At 39.4% G+C, this 23442-nt stretch overlaps 1 protein-coding gene across 1 annotated transcript in view; it reads right to left on the bottom strand.

The window, feature by feature from the left end:
- Positions 1 to 17937: 17937 nt before the first annotated feature.
- The window catches only part of MMP2 (matrix metallopeptidase 2), a 32339-nt gene continuing 26834 nt past the window's right edge, over positions 17938 to 23442 (bottom strand). The window contains exons 11-13 of the mRNA XM_072346272.1: positions 22847 to 23006; positions 20273 to 20382; positions 17938 to 18994 (exon numbers count right to left, since the gene is read on the bottom strand). Coding sequence (XP_072202373.1) covers positions 18891 to 18994; positions 20273 to 20382; positions 22847 to 23006 — 374 coding nt within the window. The 3' untranslated portion in view covers positions 17938 to 18890. The remainder of the gene's footprint in view (positions 18995 to 20272; positions 20383 to 22846; positions 23007 to 23442) is intronic.

Below are 23442 nucleotides of genomic sequence, written 5' to 3'. Positions count from 1 at the left end.
GAAGGAAGATGAGTATCATCAGAGGCAAGAGCCTAGCCACTTCAGTTTGCAAGTTATACTTGATAATGTCCTGCACAAAGGCAGGCACTTGAATAAATGCTTAACTTGCATATTGTTCATCCTGGTGAAGTAAGTAGGACTTGTGTTAGATTCTAGGTCCTAGTCTGGCAGGCAGATTGCTGAGCTAGCTCAGTTCACAAGTTAAGGAAAAAGTAGATTAACGTTGTGTCTTGCTGATGCTGCCTGAAAATAAAGGCAGTATTTATCTCAGGGAACCCATTGGGACTGTCCCCTTAGAGAATCCTTCTGTAACATTTCCTCACCTGTGATGGCTGCAAAACTGAGCAACTTGACAAGAATTTCTCTTCTGTTTCTCTGGGTAAGGAAAGCTCTGGACTAATGATGGAGGATCTGCAACTCCCAGTGCTCTCAAACTAGTACCTTTCCTGATTATTGAATTCACTTGAAAACAAAAGAAAAAAGTAGATTTACAAGAAAAAGGGAGACTCCAGAGAATTGCGTGAGAATGAGATATAAAATTAACTGTTTTTTTTTTTCACTTTGAACTGAACCCAGGAGCCTCAGTAAAGTTTACCCTATTTAAAGCATTAATTAAGGAGCTGACTGTACATAAAGATAAAACAACTCTTAAAGAAGTCTCTGGGGACTAAAAAAAACAGTTTTGTCTACATGAGGCAAAAGAATTTTAATTAGAAGCAACTGAATTGAAGTGAACTGATATGAGCAACAAAAAGAGAATTTATCCCACAATGTATTCAGGGAGCATAATTGAATGTTCATTAGCTAAGAATTATATACTGACTGTTAATGAGCAGAAATGAATATGTATTATTTCTTATTAAGCTGGAAATGTATGGAACTAATTGCATTTAAATATAGCAGCTATAAAGCTGTGTTTAAGTGTCAATATGAAGAACAGGAAAGCCATAGGTGAATTTGTATTCTTTACTGCAGTGTTGCTTTAAATATTAATTATGCTAAGTGGTAGTAATACAGAGCATTCTGTGCAAGTAGGACTTGGGGATGCCTTTATTTGGATAGGATTTATGCTTTGTTTAATATAAATTAAAGAAGGCAGCATTGCAAAGACAGAAGTTCTTAAATTACTGTAAAATTGTTATTCCTGCTTCCATATAAAGAGAAACCTCTGTTGTTCATGATTAAACGGCAGTTGGCTTATTGATACTAGAGCTTGATAATAATCTCAGGAGAAGGTTTTGGTAAGAGTTCTTTGTTGAAGAACTACATGAAAAAGCCATCTTGTTACAAGCTGTGGTGGTAGAAAAGTGGAAATAATTTCTATTAACACATGGGATGTGCTGTGCATGCACTTAAGAAGGGCCTGTGCCTGCCTTGGAAAGCTTGCAGTTACATTACAGACCTCCTTTAAGAGAAAGCTGATAGCAGCCTTTTGATTTTTAAAGGTAGGCCGTCTGATCTACACAAATATATCTTTATAATGTACAGAGGTACTTTTACCACAGGATTCATTAGTACTAAGAACTGCACACACGTTTTCTGAAAGACTGCAGCTTTCTTCCTACTCACAAGAGGGCGATAAATCCCAAGTCATCGTTACTCAGTCTCTGTTTCAAGTGGTCAGTAGTTACAGTAAAATGCCATCACAAGTATCTTGCTGTCTGATAACTGATATATAGAGAGACATGTATAAAATGTTGTGACACCTTTTCTTTTGTTTTATGGGAAGTCCAGGCTAGGCTCAGATCATTTCACACCACTGTAGATCCTATTGGCAGTACAAGTTACATGTGGAAAGGTTATTTAGAGGATTGCCCCTACTACAAATGTTTTCTTCATGGTATACTTACAGGGATTACATTTGGATTAATGTCAAATGCCTCAAATAATGTGATTTTCAGTATACTTTGAGAGTTTCTCGTATCCTAAACCTTGTGTTACTTCTTCCTCTTGGTGAAATGGTCCTTGGATGTCAGAATTCTCAGTTTATTATTTTTGATACTTTACCTCAATCAAAGTATCTCTTCTGTTAAAACTCTCATCTAAATGCAATGATATTTCACCTAAATGCAAGGGCCACAAATTTAAGCCTTAATGTGTTGAAAATATCAGTATGGGAAGCTTCTGTAAGCACTGTGATTTCTCTTTTTATGTAGAGAATTTTATTTATTCACTTTGTCTGCTTGCAGTAGTTTCTGCTCTATGCTGTACAGTAGAATAGATCAGGAATTATATGTAGAATAAGGAATAATGGGGGGTGGGGGAAGGTTCAGTATCGTAAATTACTTTATGTCCCTGTTGATGTTATTGCAGTGTTTCCTTCAGCTTGTTTATTTGAAGGAGCTGGGTTTCAGTTCCAGTAACCCAGCTCATGCAATTTTTAAGCTGTCAGTATTGGAGCGATTCTTAATGATTCACGGTACAGTATGGCCTGTGAAGAATACTCTCACTGTGTCCTAATGTGAAAGATAAAGAAATGTCCAAAGTCTTAACAGCACATGGAGACATTTGCTTCAGGTGCTGGTAGTGTCCATCCAAGTTTCAGTGCCTCAAATGATGTTACTTCCAATATACCCTTTAAATGATAAGACAAACCCATGGCTTAGGAGACTACAGTCTGAATGGAGTTCTAGGTCACTGTATTTTCTCGGCTCCACAGCCAAAGGGTTTCAATAGCTGCCTTGTCACAGACAGAAGTTCATAACTCCACTTTAAACATGAGCTGCTTTGTGGAGATTCTCTCAGTATGTTCAGGCATTTTGGCTATTTTAGTTAAAACCAAAATTATGTGACATGTGACTGCCTGTTGGTTTACCAGCAGCTTTCCTCCATTAAGTAGCAGGGTTCTGTGTGCTTCATCACCACACCATAACTTGTTGGCAGATGCAGTCACAGTTCTTCTCTATATCTGAGGATATGGAAGTCCAAATAAGGCAAACTCAGTTGTAAATATAATGTGCCTCACTGTAATGTATAGCTAGTGTATCCAGCTTAGGAAAACAAACTCCTCTCACCACAACTGTATGCCCTACAGAACTGCATCCCCATGTCAGAAAGATGAATGTTTCTATCATTTTTGAAGTTCTAAGTGCATTGCAATAATAGGGGATCAAGTATGCAAATAGGCCATTTCTTTTTGTATATCTGACAGAAATTAGGTAGTTGAGAGAGGAAGAAGCAAGAGTATTTCCAACCAATTTGCTTGAGGTATCTAGAAGAGTAAGATACTGTAACTATAATTAAAGGGGGAAAGGAAGATATGTTACATAGCATTTAGGCTAGAATTTTGCTGTAAAGTACATAATAGAGGAGTATTGTTAATATTGGGGTACTTCCTTCAAGAAAGAAGACATGAAGTCTAGAGAAAGAGCTTGTTAAACTTGTTGGTTTTCAGGAACCTGCTGCTAGGTTGACAGCAAGAATTTTGCTGCTTGCTGAGTTTAACTGGAACTTGTGGCATGCCAAAAGCCAGAAGAAGCTCTAAGGAAGAGTGAACAGGTGCCAGAGAAACCAGATACTCATTGCAGGTGCTTTGCATTGGTGCTTCATATTTCAAATAAAGCTTCAGCTTGGAAATATGCTTTAGAATTATAAACTTAAACTCTCTCCATAAAGCTTGGAAAAGCTTTTGGAGACTGCGATATGAGGCAGGTTCAACAGCCTGGGATTGAGCCTTGAACAATAACGCAACAACTTCAACTGCAGTAGAATTAGATCACAAATGTGGATGTTAATGAAGGATTATGGAGCTGTAGCTCTGGTGTCATAAGGAAAAATGGTGATTAGTTACAGAGACTTGCGAGCTTACTTCTTCCCAGCAGCAAAGGGGCATGGACCCACAGGGGCTGGGTGTTGGAATTTCACCCATGCTTCACTGGGCAAATGACAGCATCTCTGTGCTGGTTTTCCAGTACGATGTGGCTATCTTGCAGAAGGGATTCAAAGGCATAATCAATTGTAAAATGCATTGAAATAGAAAGTGCTATCTCAGTGCAAAGTGGTTTTATCTACTGCTGCACACCCAAAGGATTTAATTTTGAGGTGGAGACACATTTCTTAATGCCTGTGATTTATACAGAAACCATTGAAAATCATACAGCCTTGGGTTGGTGGTGTTGGAACCCTGTTCTTAGTGCAGTCAGAAGCAATTCTGTCACTGATCTCAGCTTGAAGATAATCCAGCCGTTTATCAGGAAGCTTTAGGTAAATAAAAGAGTTTCCAAACCAAGACATCTAGGATTTCTGAAAAGCTACATTATGCAGTGCCAGTCCTCACTCCAGTCCAATGATGCAGTAGAGCTCAATATCTTAGTTAATTACTCAGGGTTTTATTATGCCAGAATTTGAAGGAGACTGCTATCTTTAGTGCTGTTTCTAAATACAGACACACAAAGTGAAGAACACTGGAACAGCCTATAGAGATTTTGGCAGTAAGTGAACGTAAGATAGAAGTATGTTAATTGAGCAAAGGAAAAGGTAATTTAAAAGGATGTACGCAGTTAAAATAGATCATTTGATCCATGAAAGGAGTTACAAATACTGTGCATCATTGATGTAGAAATTGAAAGCACTGGTAGATGAAGAGAACCTCAACAGAAAGAAAAGTGGAGAGGAAATAATAAGAACAAAAACAACAAAACAATCTGTAGGAATTTATCCCACCATAAGTGCAGTTGAATGTGTATTGATAATTGGGGTATGTCTCTGACAGTGAAGTTAAACAAGAAGTGTGGCTTTCGCTCTGAAGAATTTCAGGGTATGTAGATCTGCAAACAATTTATATATCAAAGCAGTCACCAAATGGGCTGGAGAGGCAGAGCAACAAATCACTTCCAGAAGCTGCCTTTATCATGATTTAAAAGTAATGTTAATCTCAGTGTTGCTATGAAAGTGAATATTAATGTAAATATTTAAAATCTGATTTTGATTTGGGTATGGGGGCTTCCAACTCCCCAGAATTAGACCTGTGAAGCTGTACTTTAACAATGTCAGCTGGATTCTTTTGACATACAAATGACTGACAAATCCAGGAAGTTTTTCTAAACTCTGTGTACTGTCTTGTTAAATCAGGGTGCAGCGTCTCATTTGATCATTATGTCTACCATCTAATAAGTAGGACTTGGACTGGTGCACAGATGACTTTCTTACTAAACATCAGAGTATCCCTCGTTTCTAATGTTTTTTAAAGGATTTGTGTCTCCAGATGGTTTTATACCTTTGCATTCATTTCTTATTTTGGAAAGGAAGATCTTTTGATAATGTTTAGCACAAACTTCCCCTTCCCCTGTGATTTGTGCTGCTCCGGTATAAGTGGTGTTCTTCTGCAAAAGCTCATAAATTGCTATATGAAATGTCAAAAACTGCAAGGCAAAACAATGAACTTCTCAAGGAAAGCATGTTGCCACGAATATCTGCAATCTACTGAACTCCTGCCCTATAGATTCAGATTTCAATAAACACTTTTCTTAAGAGCTTGCATTTCAGGAGGCAGGGAATTATGGTAAATCCCTACAAGCAAACTAAAGCAGTTTAGGCCACAAGTTATGGAATTCAGTATCTGGAATCTCTCTCTGTGCTTGTTGGGTTGCCGTTCGTGGCCATAGAGAAGTATCTTCAGTAAAGTTTTTATGTACCCTCAAGGTTTGACATTGAGAGAAGGGAGGAAGCCAGTACCTTCTAAAGGACACCAATAAGCTCATTTAGCCTCATCTTTTTTTTTGTTGTTTTTTGTTGTTTTTGTATGTCTTACTCTAGATTTTATAGCTTCACTTTTAGCAGATGTGGTATGGCAGAAGATTTATGTCTGAGTGCTTATCACACCTTAGTAGAAGGCATTTAAGCTTTTCCATTAGAATGCTTTCTATTCACGTGTTCCTTGATAGCATTTTTATCCGCTTGCTTTACGCGAAGTATCACTTAGAACACTGCTCAGAGGGTGGCGAGGGTTAGCGTAATCATTAATGCATTCACGTTGGGTGCTGGAGGTGTTAATGCTTTGCTGCCAGTTGTGTTTCAGCACTCACTATCTCTGGTGTCAAAGGACTTCCTTTTCTAAATGCAAGGCCAGCATTGTCCTTGTCTGAAACCTCCCTCAATAACTCTACTGAACTTTCTCAGTCACAGCTTTTGTTTTCCCAAGAAGTCGGGCTTACAGCCTTGGAACATCTGTAGAACAGTTGCAGATATATTTTAAATGTTTGCGAATATAACCAGTTTTCTCTGGCGGTCATCTCCATATGCTTCACTTAGATCTCTTAAGGGTCAATTGAAGGGAGCAAGTGGGATGACAAGAGGACAGAGCTTTACAGAGCTAATTTGTGATGCCTTCCTTTGCAGAAATATCACTTAAATAATACTTATAGAATGAAGGGCATGGTTGCAATTCTAGCTTTATATTCAGCTTGTGCTTTTGCGCTGCCCTCCTCTGCATGGCATCTGAGAGCTTTTGTGTAATTCTGCAGGTGAGACAACCTTCATCTATTAAGCCAAGCTCTTTTCCCCTTCTTATTCTGTCCAAAGAAAAACACTAAGCTAATATAATAATAATAACAACATTGCTACCTGTGTTATGTTTGGATTTGCGTTGATGGCTTGGTTATTCGGGGACTGAAAAAGCCTGGAGTAGTCATTTTCTAAAATCTGATGGTGTTTTTTCAAGGAGGTTGGATTGATTCCCAAGCTGGCTTAGCAAATCTATTTCATTGTGGCAGTGCCTACCCATGAAAGCCAAGTGACTTGGTTTTGCACAGACCTAAGGCAGATTGCATGTACTGTAGAAGAATGAAGTTTAGTGAAGGAGAAATGGAGACACTGGAGAAGTCTCAGGTTGTTTTTTGAGATTTCAGCTTCTTGTTTATCTGAAAGTAAACATTCTGTCTGCATGTATGAATTGAAGTGTCAGGACCTCTAAATATGCCTGGTTAGCCTGAACTGCTGAGCTTCTCTCAAGTATAAGGAAATTCCTCTGTCATAGCAAAGTGGAACCCGAGGTTTCTGGCCAAGTTTAAAATATCAAGGAGGGGAAACTAATCATGTTTACAAGAAAAGTCAGGGATCTTAGCATGCAGTCATGCACTGAAATTCCAGCTTATTGTGCTTCATTTAAGAAAAAAAAGCAATGTGAATAATTGCTGATGTTCTGTGATGCAGCAGGCTGATCAAATGCCACCAAGTTTTTCTGTGGTACCGAATGGGTAGAATTCTTACTGAAATAAAGAAACTGACTGCTGTCATGAGCTGCACTGTTGCATGCTGGCTTGTTATCCACTAGGGGAATGTCTTGAGTAATAAGTTAGAACATACTGCCATAGATGCTGAAGTTCCCATTATTTTCTGGAGAGTTTATGATTGGGAGCCCTTCTACCATGCCCTGCTCATGGCTTGCCACACAAGTCTTCAAAATTATCAGATGGCTCAGACTCCTCAGGTCCACAGTGAACTCCCCAGATATGCCCTGAGGATTAATTAGTTCAGTGGTAGTATTGTTAAGTTAGCATAAATTAAATCTGAATAACAGAAAGCACGATGCCATAAAACATAATGCTGTGCTGTAGCCTGTCTATCTAACATGTATGTAATGCACCAAAATGCAATTACTTTGTGGTCTGAGAGCACAGCTCGGCAGCCAGAAGTTAAGCTGCACATAAAGGGAAGAAAGAAGCACTGTAGTTTGGTAATTGTGGTGATGATTTGTAGAAGTGTTCTTTTCGTCCCTCTTTTCTCCCCCCATTCCCTGAGCTGAGAATGTGAAGTTAGCTTTGTTCAGCCTTTGGTTCCAGGAAGACGTAGCTTCTGCTTAAGGCACCACTGAGAACCTGAGTTAGCCAATTCTATAAAATAAAGTTGCCAACAACCAACTAATGTGAAGTGTGTTTTGAGATGCATCTGCTGACAGTTATATGGAAGGGTAAAAAGGGTGTTATAGAAGAATTCATTGGGAGCAAAGTCTAAACTGGAAATGAAATTCTGTATAAGCAGCATAACTCTTAAGCTGCTGAGATTTGATACAGGGCTTTGGATAGATGCTCAGCTACCAGGGTTTGTATGTTTACACATACTTCATAAACAGCATGATTTGGAACCCAGTCATGTCCTGTGGTTTCTTCATATCCTTTATGTTGGATAAAAAAATAAGCTGTTGTTCGTGGCATTGTGGAAACAGAGCTACTTAAAAGAACAGTCATGGGATGTGGTAAATTCTTGATGTTTTATAGGCTTTAAATCAAGAGTTATCCCTTATCTAAAAGTGACAACAGTGTAGTAATCAGTGGCTGAAATTTGAGGACTCGGTGAAGGAGTTCAGGCTAAATTATCTCAACATTCCTTCATGAGCAAAAGCTATAAAACCAATACTCAGCACAAGTAGAATTTCATGAAGCACACTTATGTTGAAATGGGTATGTGCTATTCCAAACGACTTGGTGGGGGGAATGCCTTCACTCTAAGCCTTCCTTCCCCGAAGTCATTGTGAAAACTGAGTTGTTTTAAAGTGCTATGCAAATTTTCTATCATGGTAATTTTCCATAGCAGCATGAAACGTGCTCAAATGCTGGAGTGGAATTCAGTAGTTCAGTCTGTAGTATGTTATTTGTTACCTCGTCTGTGATGTTTCTTCTGGTCACTTTCTTTTATAAAAAGCAGAAAGATGACCTTTGCATTTCCACCCTGACGATAAGGTAGTTCATCTGGAAGTTTTGAGCTGCTTGAGTATTTGTTATCCTGTCAGTAATTCATTCATCTTGGTGTTGCAGTCTACCTAAGTGTAGGGACAGCTGTCTGGTTTCAGAGGAAGAGCTGCTTCCCCACAGGATCATGGATGAGTGCTGAGCGATGTATGGGCTGGGGTGATGGGTGACACTGGGAAGATGAGGCCAATACTGGCTTCCCAAAGATGAAACAGCCATAATCTCTATGGAGATGCACCACGTGCCTCTTTCTCTAGGACCCCGATTAACTCTGCCATTTACAGTATCCTCACTTACAGGCTCTGTACATTTTTGGTTAATCCTGTGAAGCGACTGGCCTGTAGCTCTGGAGTTCTGTTGTTAATCCCAAACCGTATTGGCACTACCTGTCCTCATCTGTTCTCCAGGATGTGTGTTGGGGTGTGAGTGAGTGTGCAGCAGTCATCACATTGCTGCAGCTCCATTCCAAGGCATGGCCTGCTTAATTCTCTCTTCTCCAGGCTGAGAATTGGTCACACTAGTCACGTGCCAAAATATCTATTGAAACAAACAAACAGAAACCAAAACCCGGCAAGCTTTGGAAGGCCAATTCTGGAGTGAACTAATCAGTTTCATGTGTTGAATTATGCTGGGGTAGATGACCAGTTAAAATTATGTTTAGGTAGTAGTGTCTGTTTAAAACTTAGTTTAAGAGCACGCACGTTTGGAAGAACAACTAGAGATAATGGGTTGGAATATAAATGGTGTATGGCTGAGACACTGCTGAGACGTGGGCCAGCGCAGAGGTTTACTGGCAGCACACTGTGCTGCTCCTCAGCTGGCAGGCGGTGCTGCGGGGCTGTACCTCCTACAAGGAGGAAATGCCTTCAGCCGCTGTCGGCCTCTCCCCGCCCTCCCCTGGCTGGAGGCTGCGCGGCTTTGGATGCCGTTCCTGCTTTGGCGTGAGCGGCTGGTCGCTAAAATGAGCAGGGGAGGGGAGCGAGCTCGGGGAAACGCTTCCCCTGCAGGGGTATGGAGTGTGTATGGGGGTGCATGAGAGCGTCGTGTGACCGTTTCCCCTCTCTTTAAAGCGATGTCTTTGTAAATGCCTTTTCACACTTACTCCCAACAAAATATGCTTTCCTTTTGATGTTCGGAATACCCTTTATCTTCCTCAATAGCTTGGTACTACCCCAAAATCACTGACACAAAGAGAACAAAATCCGGCAAGCCTCCTTGGCAGCCCGTCGTAGTGCAGGAGGTGTCGGTGGGACGCGCCGTTTCCCGAGCTCTGAGCGCTGTCGCTGCGCTCCGTGCGGTGGGGCTGGCCGAGCTGCAAGCGGCTTCGCGCCGCGCCTGCCGCAATGACCCGCTGCAGCCTGCGAGCGGCAGCGTTCGCCCGGGTACCGGCCTCGGGGTCCGGCTTAGCTGGAAGCCGCCTGTGAACTGAAGTGTTTCAGCATCACTCTTGATTTTTTCCGAATGTTTGTATGTGATAACCTGAGTGCTGACTCTGGATATAAAGTCAAGCTAGAAGTGATGCTGTGTCAGCTGCAGTGACTCTCCGTTGGTTTGCTCTAAACACATCAATTGTTGTGAAGATGCTTCTTTGCGCTGCAAAAGCTTTTCTCTCATTGAACTTCATGAACGCTTCCAGTTTACATATATGCTTCATAAGTGCCCTTCTGAGTGAGCTGCCGGCCTTGGGGCTATATGTAGGGCTCTAGGGCAATACTAGCTATTTCCAAGCTTAAGAAAAAGTAGGGCTCTTTCAGTTGGATGAATGTCAGTTATATTCTTTCCTCAGTAACTACTGCAGATGTTCCTATGGTATTTGCTCTGTGGGTTGTGTGGTGGCTACATTAAGGTCAGCTCATGCCACAGTTATTCAGGTTATACTGTTACTTAAATATGCGTCTTAAGAATTTTAGCATTGGCAAGCAAGGGAGCTACATTATCTGTAAGGATACAGGTATTAGATTATTGTGGCTGTTTCTGGGGGCTACTTCTTTACCTGCTGCAGTTATTTTACTGGTTGATCTTCTCTAAGAGAAAGTTAAGGAGAAGCTTTGAGTAGTTTGCTAACCATGTATGGTGTATATATTGCATTCCACATATACCTGAAAGCAGCAGTACATTTTCTCGTTGGTCTGCTTGAGGTGATTTTCATTTTTGCAATATTAAAAGTTATTCCCACAAACAGTGTGAAATTCAGGAGGGTCCTGTCCTTTTTTCTTATAAAATTTTGATTAGGAAGTGTGGGAAAGTGGTTTTCCTATGAGGCTGTATTATGCAGAGGGAGGAATATGGAGCTTGCAGTCTGAATTCTTTTACTGCACTGGGAGACCTCTGCATGTAGCTAGCAAAGTATTTAGTTAGGATTCATTGTATACTTACACAGAAGGTATTAATCATTATCTTTAATTTCTGAAGTAGGGAAATTAGGACCAATTCAACGTGTGAGAAGGAGTGGTTAATTTCAATAATGAACAACTAATTGGATGTTGTAAGATGTATGTTTTTAAGCCCTTCAGGTTCTGTAAAGCATAACCTTTATCATCAGTGATTAAAGTACTAGTGAGTAGGAATTCAGTATTCCAAAGAGAGATGAGGAAAGGTGAGTTAGTCTTAGTGTTTACTTGTAAGGTTTAAAAAGGTGAGAAGGGATGCGTTCCCTTGACTCTTGATCATTTCAGCTTCATAAAAGGAAAGAAAAAATCCCCGTGGATTCAGAACATCACTGCCTGCGTGCAACAGCCTTTGAACAGACATAGAGTTTGCTCAGCAACACTAAAAACTTCCATTGTGCCCCAGAAACATAATATATTTAGGCAATATTTGTTATGATTATAGTTTTAATTTCCAGAGGCCGCATCTAGTTTTGCATGGCTGGAATTTATGAAGCAGAACTTTTCAAGGACTAGGATTATTTAAAAAGAAATATTTTCATTTTTCACACACAGAGGCCCTGTGAGGTTACAGAATCCACAAACCTTTCAATTTGGGGAGTATTATTTCCTGTGTTTGCAAGAGCTTTTCACATTCCTGAATCCAGTTACGGGATTTTCTTCCTAATTGAATCCAGACTTAACTCTGGAGTTATGCATTTTGTCAGTTAGTGCAGATAAGTTCTCTGAAGTTACTTAGTGAGTGCAAATCGTTTTATTTAGCACTGTCTGTAGCGCTGTGTTTCCAGTGTATTTTGTCATTCTCAAGCAAAGGGTGCTGGGACTTTCATATTTCTAAGTTTTTCAAGAAAGTCAACATTTCCAATAAATGCTCCATTGCTAATTGCAAAGTATCAGTCAGCAGTTCAGCTTAACTGTTTTTCAGGTTGCTTTTTGAATGGTGGTTTTGCAACAGAATTAATTGTGTAGCTTTTCTTTCTTGGGGTTCCCCATTGCGTGGCTCCTAGTAGACAACTCAGTGCTGGCAGAAGCTGTGACTGGACCAAGGCAGTCTTGGGTGCTTGGGGCCTGTTCTCTGGGGATCTCTGGTGAGGAAGGATATCTTGGGGACATGTTCCCTCTGGGAGGCTGGGAACAAGTTAAATGGGAGCCCCTTTCTTTCTTTGTAGCATGATAGGATTGTTTTGCCTGTGCAGCCTGGGGAAGCCATGGCTGCTTGTGTTGCTTGACATCATTGTTCTTCCGAGCATTCCTTGGTCAGTTTTATGGGCCAGTTTCACGGCTACCAGTGTATTGTTTGGTTTTGTTTGTTTGATTTCCTCCTGTTTTAAGATAAGTGGACTTCAAATGTGCGGTCTCAAGCCTGACTTGGTAGAAAAACTCTTCTCAAAGAGGGAAAAAAAATGTTTCTTCTACATTGTGGGAGGTTAGTATTGCACAGCTGTAAAACCAGTTGTGCTCAGAACTGTTGGTGTTGCCTTCACTGAAGGCTGTTCAGTAAGGAGCTATCAGCTGGAAGAATGACGGTACAGACAAGTGCACAGAGCGATGTCACATTTTCCAGTCAAGCTTCCCACTGTGGACAGGAGTTTGCCTGCAGAGTTTTACCCTGCATGTCCAGTTCTGTTTCCTATTTTAATCTCTTGAAATGCTTTTTCGTGGCTTGGTTGTTAGCCTTGAATTGCTGAAGTCTTCAACAGATTAAAATCCACCGCAGTGTTTATTTCATGGGAGAATAAAGATCTGATAGAATTATCACCAGTCCATGTTTAATAGCTTTCTGGATTCAATAACGTAATGCGAAGGATTGCTAACACAGTAGAAAAATCAATTGTGCTTATTGTACTGAGGGTAATCTGATAAGAATGCCATCTGCAGGTGTCTGTGAGACCGCTGCATAGTTATTATCTGTGATTACAGAGATCCCAAATAAAAAGATTTATGTTCATATTGCTCCAAGTTTTTTATAATTTACTAGGAAAAGAGAACTTGCTTTGCACTTCCCTGCTAAAATCAGCTCATACTTACTGTTTTCATCCTTATATGGAACTGTTCGCTCCTCTTCAGATCCCAAACATAAGGAATGGTGAATCCAGCTCTTTATGATGTTATCACATCTAGAAGTTAGTCGGGATTGTAACGTGAAGAAGAAATGCAGATTCAGATCTTGAATGGGCTCAGAAGTTGTCAGTTTGTTGGTGACTTAATCTGTGATTTCATACGATGATCTTGTAGATTTCAGAGCTTAAATGTTGCTTGGTTATGTTTTAGAAAAGCAAGTTTGCCTCAAAGTCATTTGTATGATCCACTGTGTTTACTGCAGATGGAGTGATGAGTACCTATTGGGAGTATGACTCTATGGTGAAAAGCATCGGTGTATGCTGAAGAGAAAAAGGATTTAACATAGACTTACTTAGAAATCTTCAGTTTACTATAACCACATCAGTATGTGTGATGATGTATAAAACTAGCCAAAAATAGTGTGACAAAATAATGTGGATAGGTGTCTGCTGGGTGTCTTATAAGTTGTTCTATGGGGTTAAGCAGGAAGTGATTATGTTGTTTGGTTTAGACTAATCTGCAGGTTTTTGGCTCCTAAGTATTTTAGAACATGTGACCGAGATCCTGATGTGCTATTGATTTCTCCTATACCTGTAGCAGATTTTCTGTGAGATTGAGATAACAGAGAAATTAAGTACAGTAATTTTATCTCCAATGCTGTCATGGTTATTTGAGATGCTCATATTTTGGACACACTGACATTTCTTGCTGTCTGTTTAATTCATGTCCACTTATAAACCTGAACTTCTGCTTAATACAATTACACAGTATTTAAATTAATACTGCATATATCAAATATTTCTATAAATGCCTATGTATATGTACTAAGAGAAATATGTAATAAATGAAGTTATAATTAAAATGATTATGTGGCTTTCCAGCTCAAATGCTTCTAGGTAAACCTCCCTTATACTGAACTATCACTGAAAGGTAGAAGAGACTGAGTAGCATTTATTGATAGCTAAAGGATTACTGAGATTGAAATGAAAAAGCCCTATTTAATAATGCTGTGATTTCACTTAAGTTATAAATACAGCAAATAAAGCACAGACCCTACAAGCCTTGCTATAAATTTCCCTTATTTTCTGTTCATAATACAGGATATCCATGTAAAAATAGAGTATATGTAAACAGTTCTTGGAGGTGACGTGCCTTGTTCCCTGTAGTGAGGTAGTAGTGTTGTCTAGAGCGAGTCTGAACTCATCAGTTGCAGGTAATGGTGAACTCCTTCTCTCTGCCATCTTTTCTTTTTGGTCTGTGTGTTTAGTTGTTTACTTGAGAAACAAAGCTGAAAGAGCAAACAAGTAAAGAGGAGTTAAAAGTACAGTGAAACCCAAATAAAGTCTGTGAAGGGAAGGAGCGCTTTGATATATTATGTATTTCCTCAGAGGATTTGTTTAAAACAAGAGCCAAAGCAACACCTGGAAACTGAGGATATGTTGCTGTCCTACCTTTGGGTTCAAAACTAGCTTCAGGATGTTCCTAGGTTCAAAAATGCTTTGTGAAAGTGAGAGGAACTGGAACTTAATTATCTGACCATAGAAGTAAGTCTTAATTATGCATTCATTATCAGTGATATAAGAAAGGGAAGACATTTAATTGTAAAAATGAATGAAATTATTATTATGTTTCCTGAATAATTATTCAGAAAGAAAAAGAGTGATACATAGTAGCAATGGGGTTTTTAAAAGGACATGAAAACAAACCTCTTTGACCATAGGGGAATCAGCAGAAGGTAGGCTGTCCTATTTCTTATTTTTGAGCTGTTATGGAGAAATATCAGTGGTCTTGAAAAGGGCATGTTTTGTAATGGGGGAAAAAAAACACAAAGCAACAACTCATGAAAATGCAGGATGGGAGAATTTAATGAGCCTTGTCTAGTCCTTAAATAGTGAGAAATCTCTTTCTTTAAAAGATTTTTAATGGTCAGCGCATTGACCACAGCGAGAAAGTGGATCGAGCCTCTCTGTAAAATACTTTGGCTTGGGCCAGTGTGTTGAAATTCAGTGTAGGACAAATGAAGAACTTAGAAAGGAGAACAGTGGAGGGAGACAGTGGCCAGAATTATCTCTTATAAATTCAGCCATGGAAGAAATAACGTTTCTGTGACGTGATGTGACAATGGGTGGAAAACCTGTGGTTGAATTTCCTAATTTCTTGGCTGACAGAGATCAGGAACTTGTTGCAATAGAGACACCCACTCTGCATTGTTGTCTAGTCTCCAAATACAGAATGCAGAGCTGCTTTCTAGCTTCAGCCCTTTTGGCAGTAGTGTTATGGTGGTTGTGATGGACATGAGGAAGACAGAATAAAGCTGTGGGACAGTCCATGCTTAAAGCAGTGTTTACAAACCCCCAAAATAATTGTGAATTCCTGTCTGGTAGAATGGCAGACCACCTCCAAATAACTCCAGGAACATGTTGCCAAGCTCCAGGCTAATACAGATTAAAACAATTATCCTCTTAATTTTTTAAGTTTATTTTGGCAGTATTCTGAAGATTTTAACTGCCAAGTGAGTTAGTCACCAGGAGTAATTCTGAGAAGGCCTAGAGGAAAGTACTGGGCAATAACACTGAGCAGGAAGCTCATGAGATTTCTGTTTTGTTGTCCTCCAGTTCATTGTGCACAGTCTGCAGCAGGGTTAGCAAAGGAAACGTGGAGCTGTAGTGATGTGCAATCTTGGAATTGTATCCTTTTCAGAGTGATTTGTTGGTTGTCAGTCTGAGCATGGGCATGGGCAAGTTGGCTGAAGTGTTAGAAGAGTAACAGGAATCTGGGAAAGGATGGTCCAGAGGTTCTATCAGCAGGCAACAAGAATAAAGCTTTCCTAGTGTTCGTTAGGCTGCTGTGACCTGTTGAATGCTTGCATATTCAGCTGTTGTGGCTATGGACAAATAAACTCCTGAGCCTTGAAATCTTGAATTCTTGGTTGTTATCTCCAGCAGCCCAAGGAAGAGCACCTTGCTGCAGACCATATACTTCAGATTTTAGGAATACACTTCTTTTGCACAGAATATGGTGTATTTTAGGAAGAAGAGTTAAAACTGTTTTGTGCTAAGCAGGTTACTAAAGGTGATTGGCATTCAGTTATTTTTTTTCCCCACCGTTTTTGCTCTTACTTGTGTTTTAAATGGCAGTGCCAGAGGGAGATATATTGTAAGTAACAGCATATGAGGCAAGCTGTGCTATTGAAGAAACTTTCTTGACAGCTTTTGAGATTCTTCCAGTTCTGCTCGACCCTGCCTTATATTTCTGTCAATCTCAGACTCATTGGTTTTTATTGGTTTGGGAGGATTGTTTCAATTCAATATTTCTGTCATTACTACAATTTGCTGCCTTGAAATACCTTAGTGCTCAGAGCTTTCTACACAGCCAGTTTGGAGCGGGCTGCTTCTGCAAATAGAAGTTTCTGCACTTGCAGAGATGGCACAGTGCCCAGTGCCTGGACATTTGTTGGCTTAGCCTCTTCCGAGCTCAGAAGGATGTTCATTCATTCTCTCTGCTGCTAAAAACATGCATGTTTATGTTTGTAAGTAGAAATAATTTGTCTAAAATCAACCCAAAGGATTTACGTTGTCCTGGCTTACAGAACAGCACAGTTTCTGTTGAGTGCTTAAATTCTTAGGTAACTGTTTCCTGGTTAAGTCTAGAAAAAACAGCAGGAAGAAAATGCATTTTAAACAAAACCAGTGTTAGTGAGATGCAAAATGTTAGGTGTGATTCTTAATTCAGACTGCCATTTAAATGGTGGCACTTCTTTGAAGCACTGGCTGCCTTTTATGCGCTGTGACAGAGCAGTTACTAAATGATTGCCCTGAACTGGAGCTGTGCTACTGAGTGCCCGGAGCCTGTCCTGGGAGTAACTGGTAGGAAATTTCCTTCAGCTCAAGGGCAAAGAGCTGTTGACTTTGGTGCAGGACTAATTGGGAAGGCAGTGGCTGCTGCAGAGAGCAAGGATTCTCAGGAGGTAGCCATCTTTGCTTTTGGCAGAGGTGAAAATAGCACTGCTTCATTCTCGTGATAGTTCTCTGTAAGTAGATTTATGTCTGGATAGCATGCAGTGCAGATTGTTTGGAAATGCAGCCACTTCAGAAGCAGTATTCTCAGAATACTGTTGGAACCACCTCCTCCCCCCAGAAAAAAACAAAAAACAACCAACAACAAACAACCCCCCCAAAAAACAGAATAAAACTCACCCACGAAATAACAACAGAAATACCCCACTGAGTGTGAAGAGGGCATCAGCTATCAGCTGATTATTGGTTCAAGTATTAGCTGATTACTAGCCAGTTTTATGAGCTGTGAACTCAGTGAGCGACATGTTGAGAAGGATCTGAGTTGACCACATGAATGATGCAGCCATTAGCTGCGTGAAGTTCTTCGTGTTCATGAAGCTAAATAAGCTCCTTGGCCAAACAGCGTTGGGTCCATGTGCAGGAGTAAAGGTTTAAGTTTCTGTTTCTCAAATTTATGTTCACTGTAAGTTATGTATACAGTTTGTATTCCGATGGTATTTTTCTACGTTGTGGTGGGATAGCCTGCTGATAAGAAAAGTGTGGATATTAGGCTGTAAACTGTTCTGAAAAGGCGGTGGCCTCTGTAGGAGCATGAGGTGCAACATCTCTTTAATGTAAGTTGTTGCAGTTCTATAATGGAAGTGATAGAAAAGTTAACCCAGATTTCTGACTAAATCTGGTACACAGTTATACCCTGGAGTAATACTGACCGTCCCTCGACAGGTATTTCACAGGTATATTCATTTCTAATTCCAAATGACACAAGGAAGCACAGCCACGAGAAGCGTTGACAGTGTAATTCAATTTTATTTGTATCATTGGCATTTCATGTTTGGGACATTGTTTTCTGGATTTTTTTATTTACTTTTTTTTTTTTTTTTTAATGAGAAACATTTCATCAGATGTGAAAAGAACACTTTCTGTTGCCCAATGCATAAGCAGGAAGCCTAACCAAACAAAAACTCGATATTCTAAAGAACAGAAAATTAAAACAAGGTAAACAGTAATACTTGACTTCTGTGTATAATGCATTGACTTAAAAAAAAATAAATCTGAGTCATTCTGTCTGTATAGACAAGTTATAGAGTAGTAACAAAGTGCAGGAAGCAAATTGCTAAGTTGAACTAAGGTTTTAAAATAGAAAGTACTTTAAAACAATACTTTAATACAGTTTCTTGCCATGATTCCATCATGCATCAATACAAATCAAATCCCGAGGCAACCTGTGCCTTTGACAGTCTTTCTGTATCATTATGTAAATAAATGGAATAATGATCAAACTCGCAAGAGGGTTAAAAACATTAAGACAAACCTTCTATTTATAAAAGAGCTGTATTTAAAAAAAACAAAAAAAAATTAAAAAAAAAAATCAAAGTGCACTGCTGGTACATCTTACTTGAGGCTATTTGAGATGTATAAAACACAGGGGCCTGATCCAGTCTCCAATGATTTCAATGCTTTCTTCAAGCACCAAGGAAATAAAGAACCGTGCGTGTTCTGTTACTAGCATTGCTATGACTAGCACAAAAACTGAAAACTTGTACCAGAATATATACGTAAACATCTTTTGTATGTTGAGGAGGCAAACACTTTTAAATTATCAGATGTGTACAGTACTGGTACTTAATGTTTGGGTGCCAGTACCAGACTGGTCCAGAAATTGACATTCATATCTATTTCTAATTGCAGATAAGGTATATAACAAAAAAAGTAAATATTTGGTTATTAATATATTCTACAGTTCAGCAACCCAACCAGTCGGAACTTATCTTGCCAATTTTAACAATCTTCAAACTCTTGTCTTCCATTTGTAGATAGTACTGGTCTTTGAAAAAGTAGGTGTACCCTGTGAAGGTAAACAGAATGATAGACTTGGTCAGTTATAGAGCACAAAATCTCTGATCAGAGCTTTTTTTTTTGTTTAATTTCACAAATCTTAATGAACTATGAGAGTTATTTCCTGAAATATTTACACACACTAAAAATGTGTTTTATTTTGTAGTTTCTTATTAAAACCATTCTGTGAGTCAGAACTTTCCAGGCAGAAATGTGTGGTGGTGAAATGGATGTTGAAACTGTACTCAAGTTGGGACTCATGTGACGTTAGTGATGTTTCCAGATATTTACACTTAACTGAGCAATATAAGAGGCCATGGGAAACCTTGGGCCAAGCTCTCAGCTGCAGTTGCTAGGATAAAATAAATGAATAATTTAAGATTGGGAAGTGGGGGGAGGGAAATACCACTTGTTTGTGCCTGTGATCAAGGGAATATCAAGCTCTTGTTCTGGCTGTGCCAGAAGAGGATGATACAGAAATTTTGCTGTATCTGCATACCTGAAGGGTAGTCAAGAAGTTGGGAAGCTTTCAAGCAACTGAACCTGGCCTGATTATGGCCTTTGGCATTAAGGCATCTTGTGCCTTAGATGCTGGATGGCAGGAGCCACTCATTTGCTTTGTCTAGCTGTGTGTGATGAGTTCTCTAGCAAGTTGATTTTCCCCATGCCAGAACTGATGTGAAACTGTCACAGATTCAAATGCAGGTTTTCTTTAGTTTTTCAAAGTGAATCTGTCATGGATAACTCTTCTTCATTTATGTAACAGCCTGACATTTGTGTAGCAGGTTTCTAGAGCAATACAACATGCGAATAGAAAGCACTAAGATGTGTTAGACACCTTAAGAGCCATATATGGCCTTATTATGGCAGTTACTTTTGTTAAGAAAATAGAAGGAAAGCAAAGGGGTAAAATTCTACTAAGACTGTTTCTTGTCAATATTAGCACAGTGCTCAGTATAATGGAAGTAACTGATACAAAGCAAACTGAAATTAAATAAGCTCTGCGAAGAGATAGCAGGGAAACTATTATTGTTTGCTTGGATAAAAATATTGTAGAAGTTGTGTTCTGTAAATGTTTCATTTCAAAAAGCTTAAGCTGTGATGAGTAGGGTGTAGTTATCAACTAATGTTCAGTGGAAAGATATAAATAAGTTTGTTTGAACGAGTAGCCTGCAAATCTGAATGGCAATTTGGCTGTCATTAATGGACCACAAGAAGTTAAAGTATCCAGTAAGTGTTACAGGAGACAAATAAAAGAGTTACTGACTTAAATCAGATTGTAGCTTACCACTGTCAGTGAGACCCAGGACAGCATCGAGGTTATCTGGAACTCCATTCCAAGAATCCGCAATGAATTTTGGGGATGCAAGCTCCATTTTCTTCTTTTCTTCATTGTACCTGAAGTGAATTATGCCCATGCATTACAAATCTGTACTTAATGTAAAAATTTAACTTAATTTCTTGGGGATTCTGTGATTGTGTGAATCAACCAAACAGAAAAGATTAACTGAGATTGTAACATTGTTTCCATGTCATTCTTATTCCTGATACATTTTATACCCTGTGAAATCTCTGCTTCTGGAAATGCAGTTCTCGCTGTTCTGTTGATTAGCAAAATGTTTTTCACGAGTGTAGCTTCCAAATTCTAGGAAAGGCAACTTTTCAAGCAGCAGACGACATATGAAGGTTAGATTTTAATGTGGATTTTAGGGCTGAAGGAAGGGAGAGGAGAAGGCTTCCAGAAAATCCATTTAAAACAGGTGTGATAATAGCAAGGAGACTATTCTGGTATGTAACTATTTCGATTCTGTGGCAGAGTCCTTGTATAAAATAAAACAGACTCAAATGTCGTCGCATCTGTTACATGTATTTTTTTCCTCAAATATTTTGATTTCATCTTTGAACAGATAAAAACCACCTCAGATTGTTCTTATATCTTAAGAAATGATGAATTTTGCAGTGACTGCAGTTGATAAGGTACTTTGATAGGAATACAGCCTGTGGCTGGAATGATGAATTACTTGGGGGCCTCGGAGTGCAGTTAATCAAACCAGTGCTTGGTACAGACCAGCAGTTTTGCTAACTCATAGTCTGTAGCTTTTAGTAGGAATCACCACCTGTTCCAGTGCTCTGTCATAATATTATGATTAATGAGCAGCTGTGAAATGATGTGTTATTTACTTACAGGAATCTCCAGCCATTAGGCTATAGAAAAGACTGTAATACAATTTGATGATAATATGAGATCAATATTCATGTAAAATTGATTCAGTTATACTTTCTCTTATGTTTTTATATAGACTGTGTCTCGGAAGGGATTTATGTCCTGGTGAATCTTTTCATGGTTGATGTTTCTGATTTTTAACTTCACTCATAAATTGACAACGTTCAACTTTCAGCCCATTGCTTAATGGCTGCATTCCTAGAGTGAAGTCTTGTTCCAGGAAGAGATCTCTGGCAGTGAAAGCTGCAGTTAATGTTTCTGTTCTCGTCTCACCCTGTTCTGATAGGCAGCACCCAGTTCCTCAAAGCACCAAAGTGTCTGCTTTTTAAAATTATCTTTTGTGCCACATCTTCCTAGTGGTTAAGATACTGAAATTCTATTAGATACGTTTAGTACACACTTTGTCTGGCACAATCTAGGATGTTTATTCCAAACACATTCATCTTTGCACATTTTCGAGACATTTCTTTCCTGATCTGTCTGATATCTTTCCTGCACAGTGTGTTTTTGCAGCAGGTTACTGGCCAGCTTGATTACAGTCTGATTGCCCTGAAAAGTAACTTAGATAAATGTAGTTCAATACACAGCTCTGCCACAGGTTGCTGTATAACCTTAGGCAAGTCCATGCATCTTATTTCCTTCCTTAAGAATAGGCCCTTGCTAGTCTTACTTACCTAAAACATAAAGCCTCTGGTCAAATTGTTGATGGTTATACTAACACAATTAGATTCCATACTGATTAGGGTGTTTAGTCTCCATTGCAGTCTAAGAATTCTTTTGATAATAGAATGGCATATGAGTTTAGTTGATTGTTACATCATATTTTGCATCTTAGACACTCTTTTAAACAGGAACCCTACCCCAACTACACACATACAGACTTTTGTGGATATTTGTGGTTTTACTTATGACAAAACTTCCCTGCGAGATACTGGAAACGTGACAAGTATTTCAAAGATGGTCAAAACAAATAGAAGTCTAGGTTTTCCCCAAAGTACTGGTAGACTTTTTGTTGTTTGTTCAGATCACCTCAGTGCCAACTCTATTAGTAAACAAACGTGTTAGCGACTGGTACATCAACTGCCAATGGGATTGCAGTCATCTGCAGTGTGTTTTATTAGTCACAGGTTGTTGTTTCTTTTGCATGGAGCACCTTGAAACCTGTTGGCTTACTACAAGAATTTCAGGGGCAATCCAGTTTTTAGCTTCAGATGGCTGGTGATCACCCCAGTGTTTAGGAAGTCCTGTCAGAGCTTTCTCCCACTAGATTTGAGCTGACAGTAGAGCCAACGTGCTCCTCTTAAGAGCCTGGGACTGACTGGGATAGTAGCTCAGACTCAGGGCTTCGGGGGGAAGAGTTGTTAGTGGTGGGCAGTCTGATATGGATACCCAGTTCTCCTCTTGCCTTGGAAGCTGTTACCTCAATTACATGCTAATGTCCTGCTACTGTATGGAAGCTGTCTCTTGGCCATATCTCTCAGGTCAGCATCCTCTCTTACCATCCTTGCTCATCACCTCTAGTGCTGTCCCAGCAGCCTTCGTTTTGAGCTTAATTCTCGCCTCCCAAACCTAAATGTGCATTCAGCACTAAAGATATGAGCCTGTCTAACAGTATACCGCCTCTTCCATGTCTCTTACTTCCAGTATCTGTCTCCAGAGAAAATATATGTCTTCTTGTTTCTGCCCCAGTTGAAGACTGCATCAACGCGCTGCACATCAGGGGGTAGTCCCAGGCTTGTTAGTTTCTTTGGATAGCCCCTATCCAGATTGCTGGCTGTATAAACCCAGTACTCATTTCCTAAGAAAGGTGGGAAAAAAAAAAACACCAAACTGCTTATTAATCAGGCACATAGACATATTTCTTCTTTTATACTTGGATATGGCAGTTTTTATTGTACTAATTGTACTATTGGTCTTGCTAGCATTTTTCTGTCTGCGATATACTAAATTAGAGTGCAGCTGTACTGAGATCACAATTTCTGTTTTTACCTCTCAGTAAAATATATCATTTCTGATATATATATATATGACATATATATATATGTCTGCTTCATTTTTCTGAGCTCTGAGCCAAAGAGATTGCCAAATGTACAGAAGACAGGAAGAAAGAAGTATAGTTTAGGTATTGTAAAACTAATAGCAAATAGTTACTATTTGGTAATCCTCTCTGTGATAAAGGTGGTCTGAAACAAGATAGAGATCAACATGGGTTGCCCTTTATTTGTTTTATTCAG

Source organism: Excalfactoria chinensis, chromosome 11 (genome assembly GCF_039878825.1).
Source record: "Excalfactoria chinensis isolate bCotChi1 chromosome 11, bCotChi1.hap2, whole genome shotgun sequence".
Classification (NCBI taxonomy): Eukaryota; Metazoa; Chordata; class Aves; order Galliformes; family Phasianidae; genus Excalfactoria; species Excalfactoria chinensis.
The sequence above is the reverse complement of the archived record's forward strand: the minus strand, read 5'-3'. Positions and strand labels throughout refer to the sequence as shown.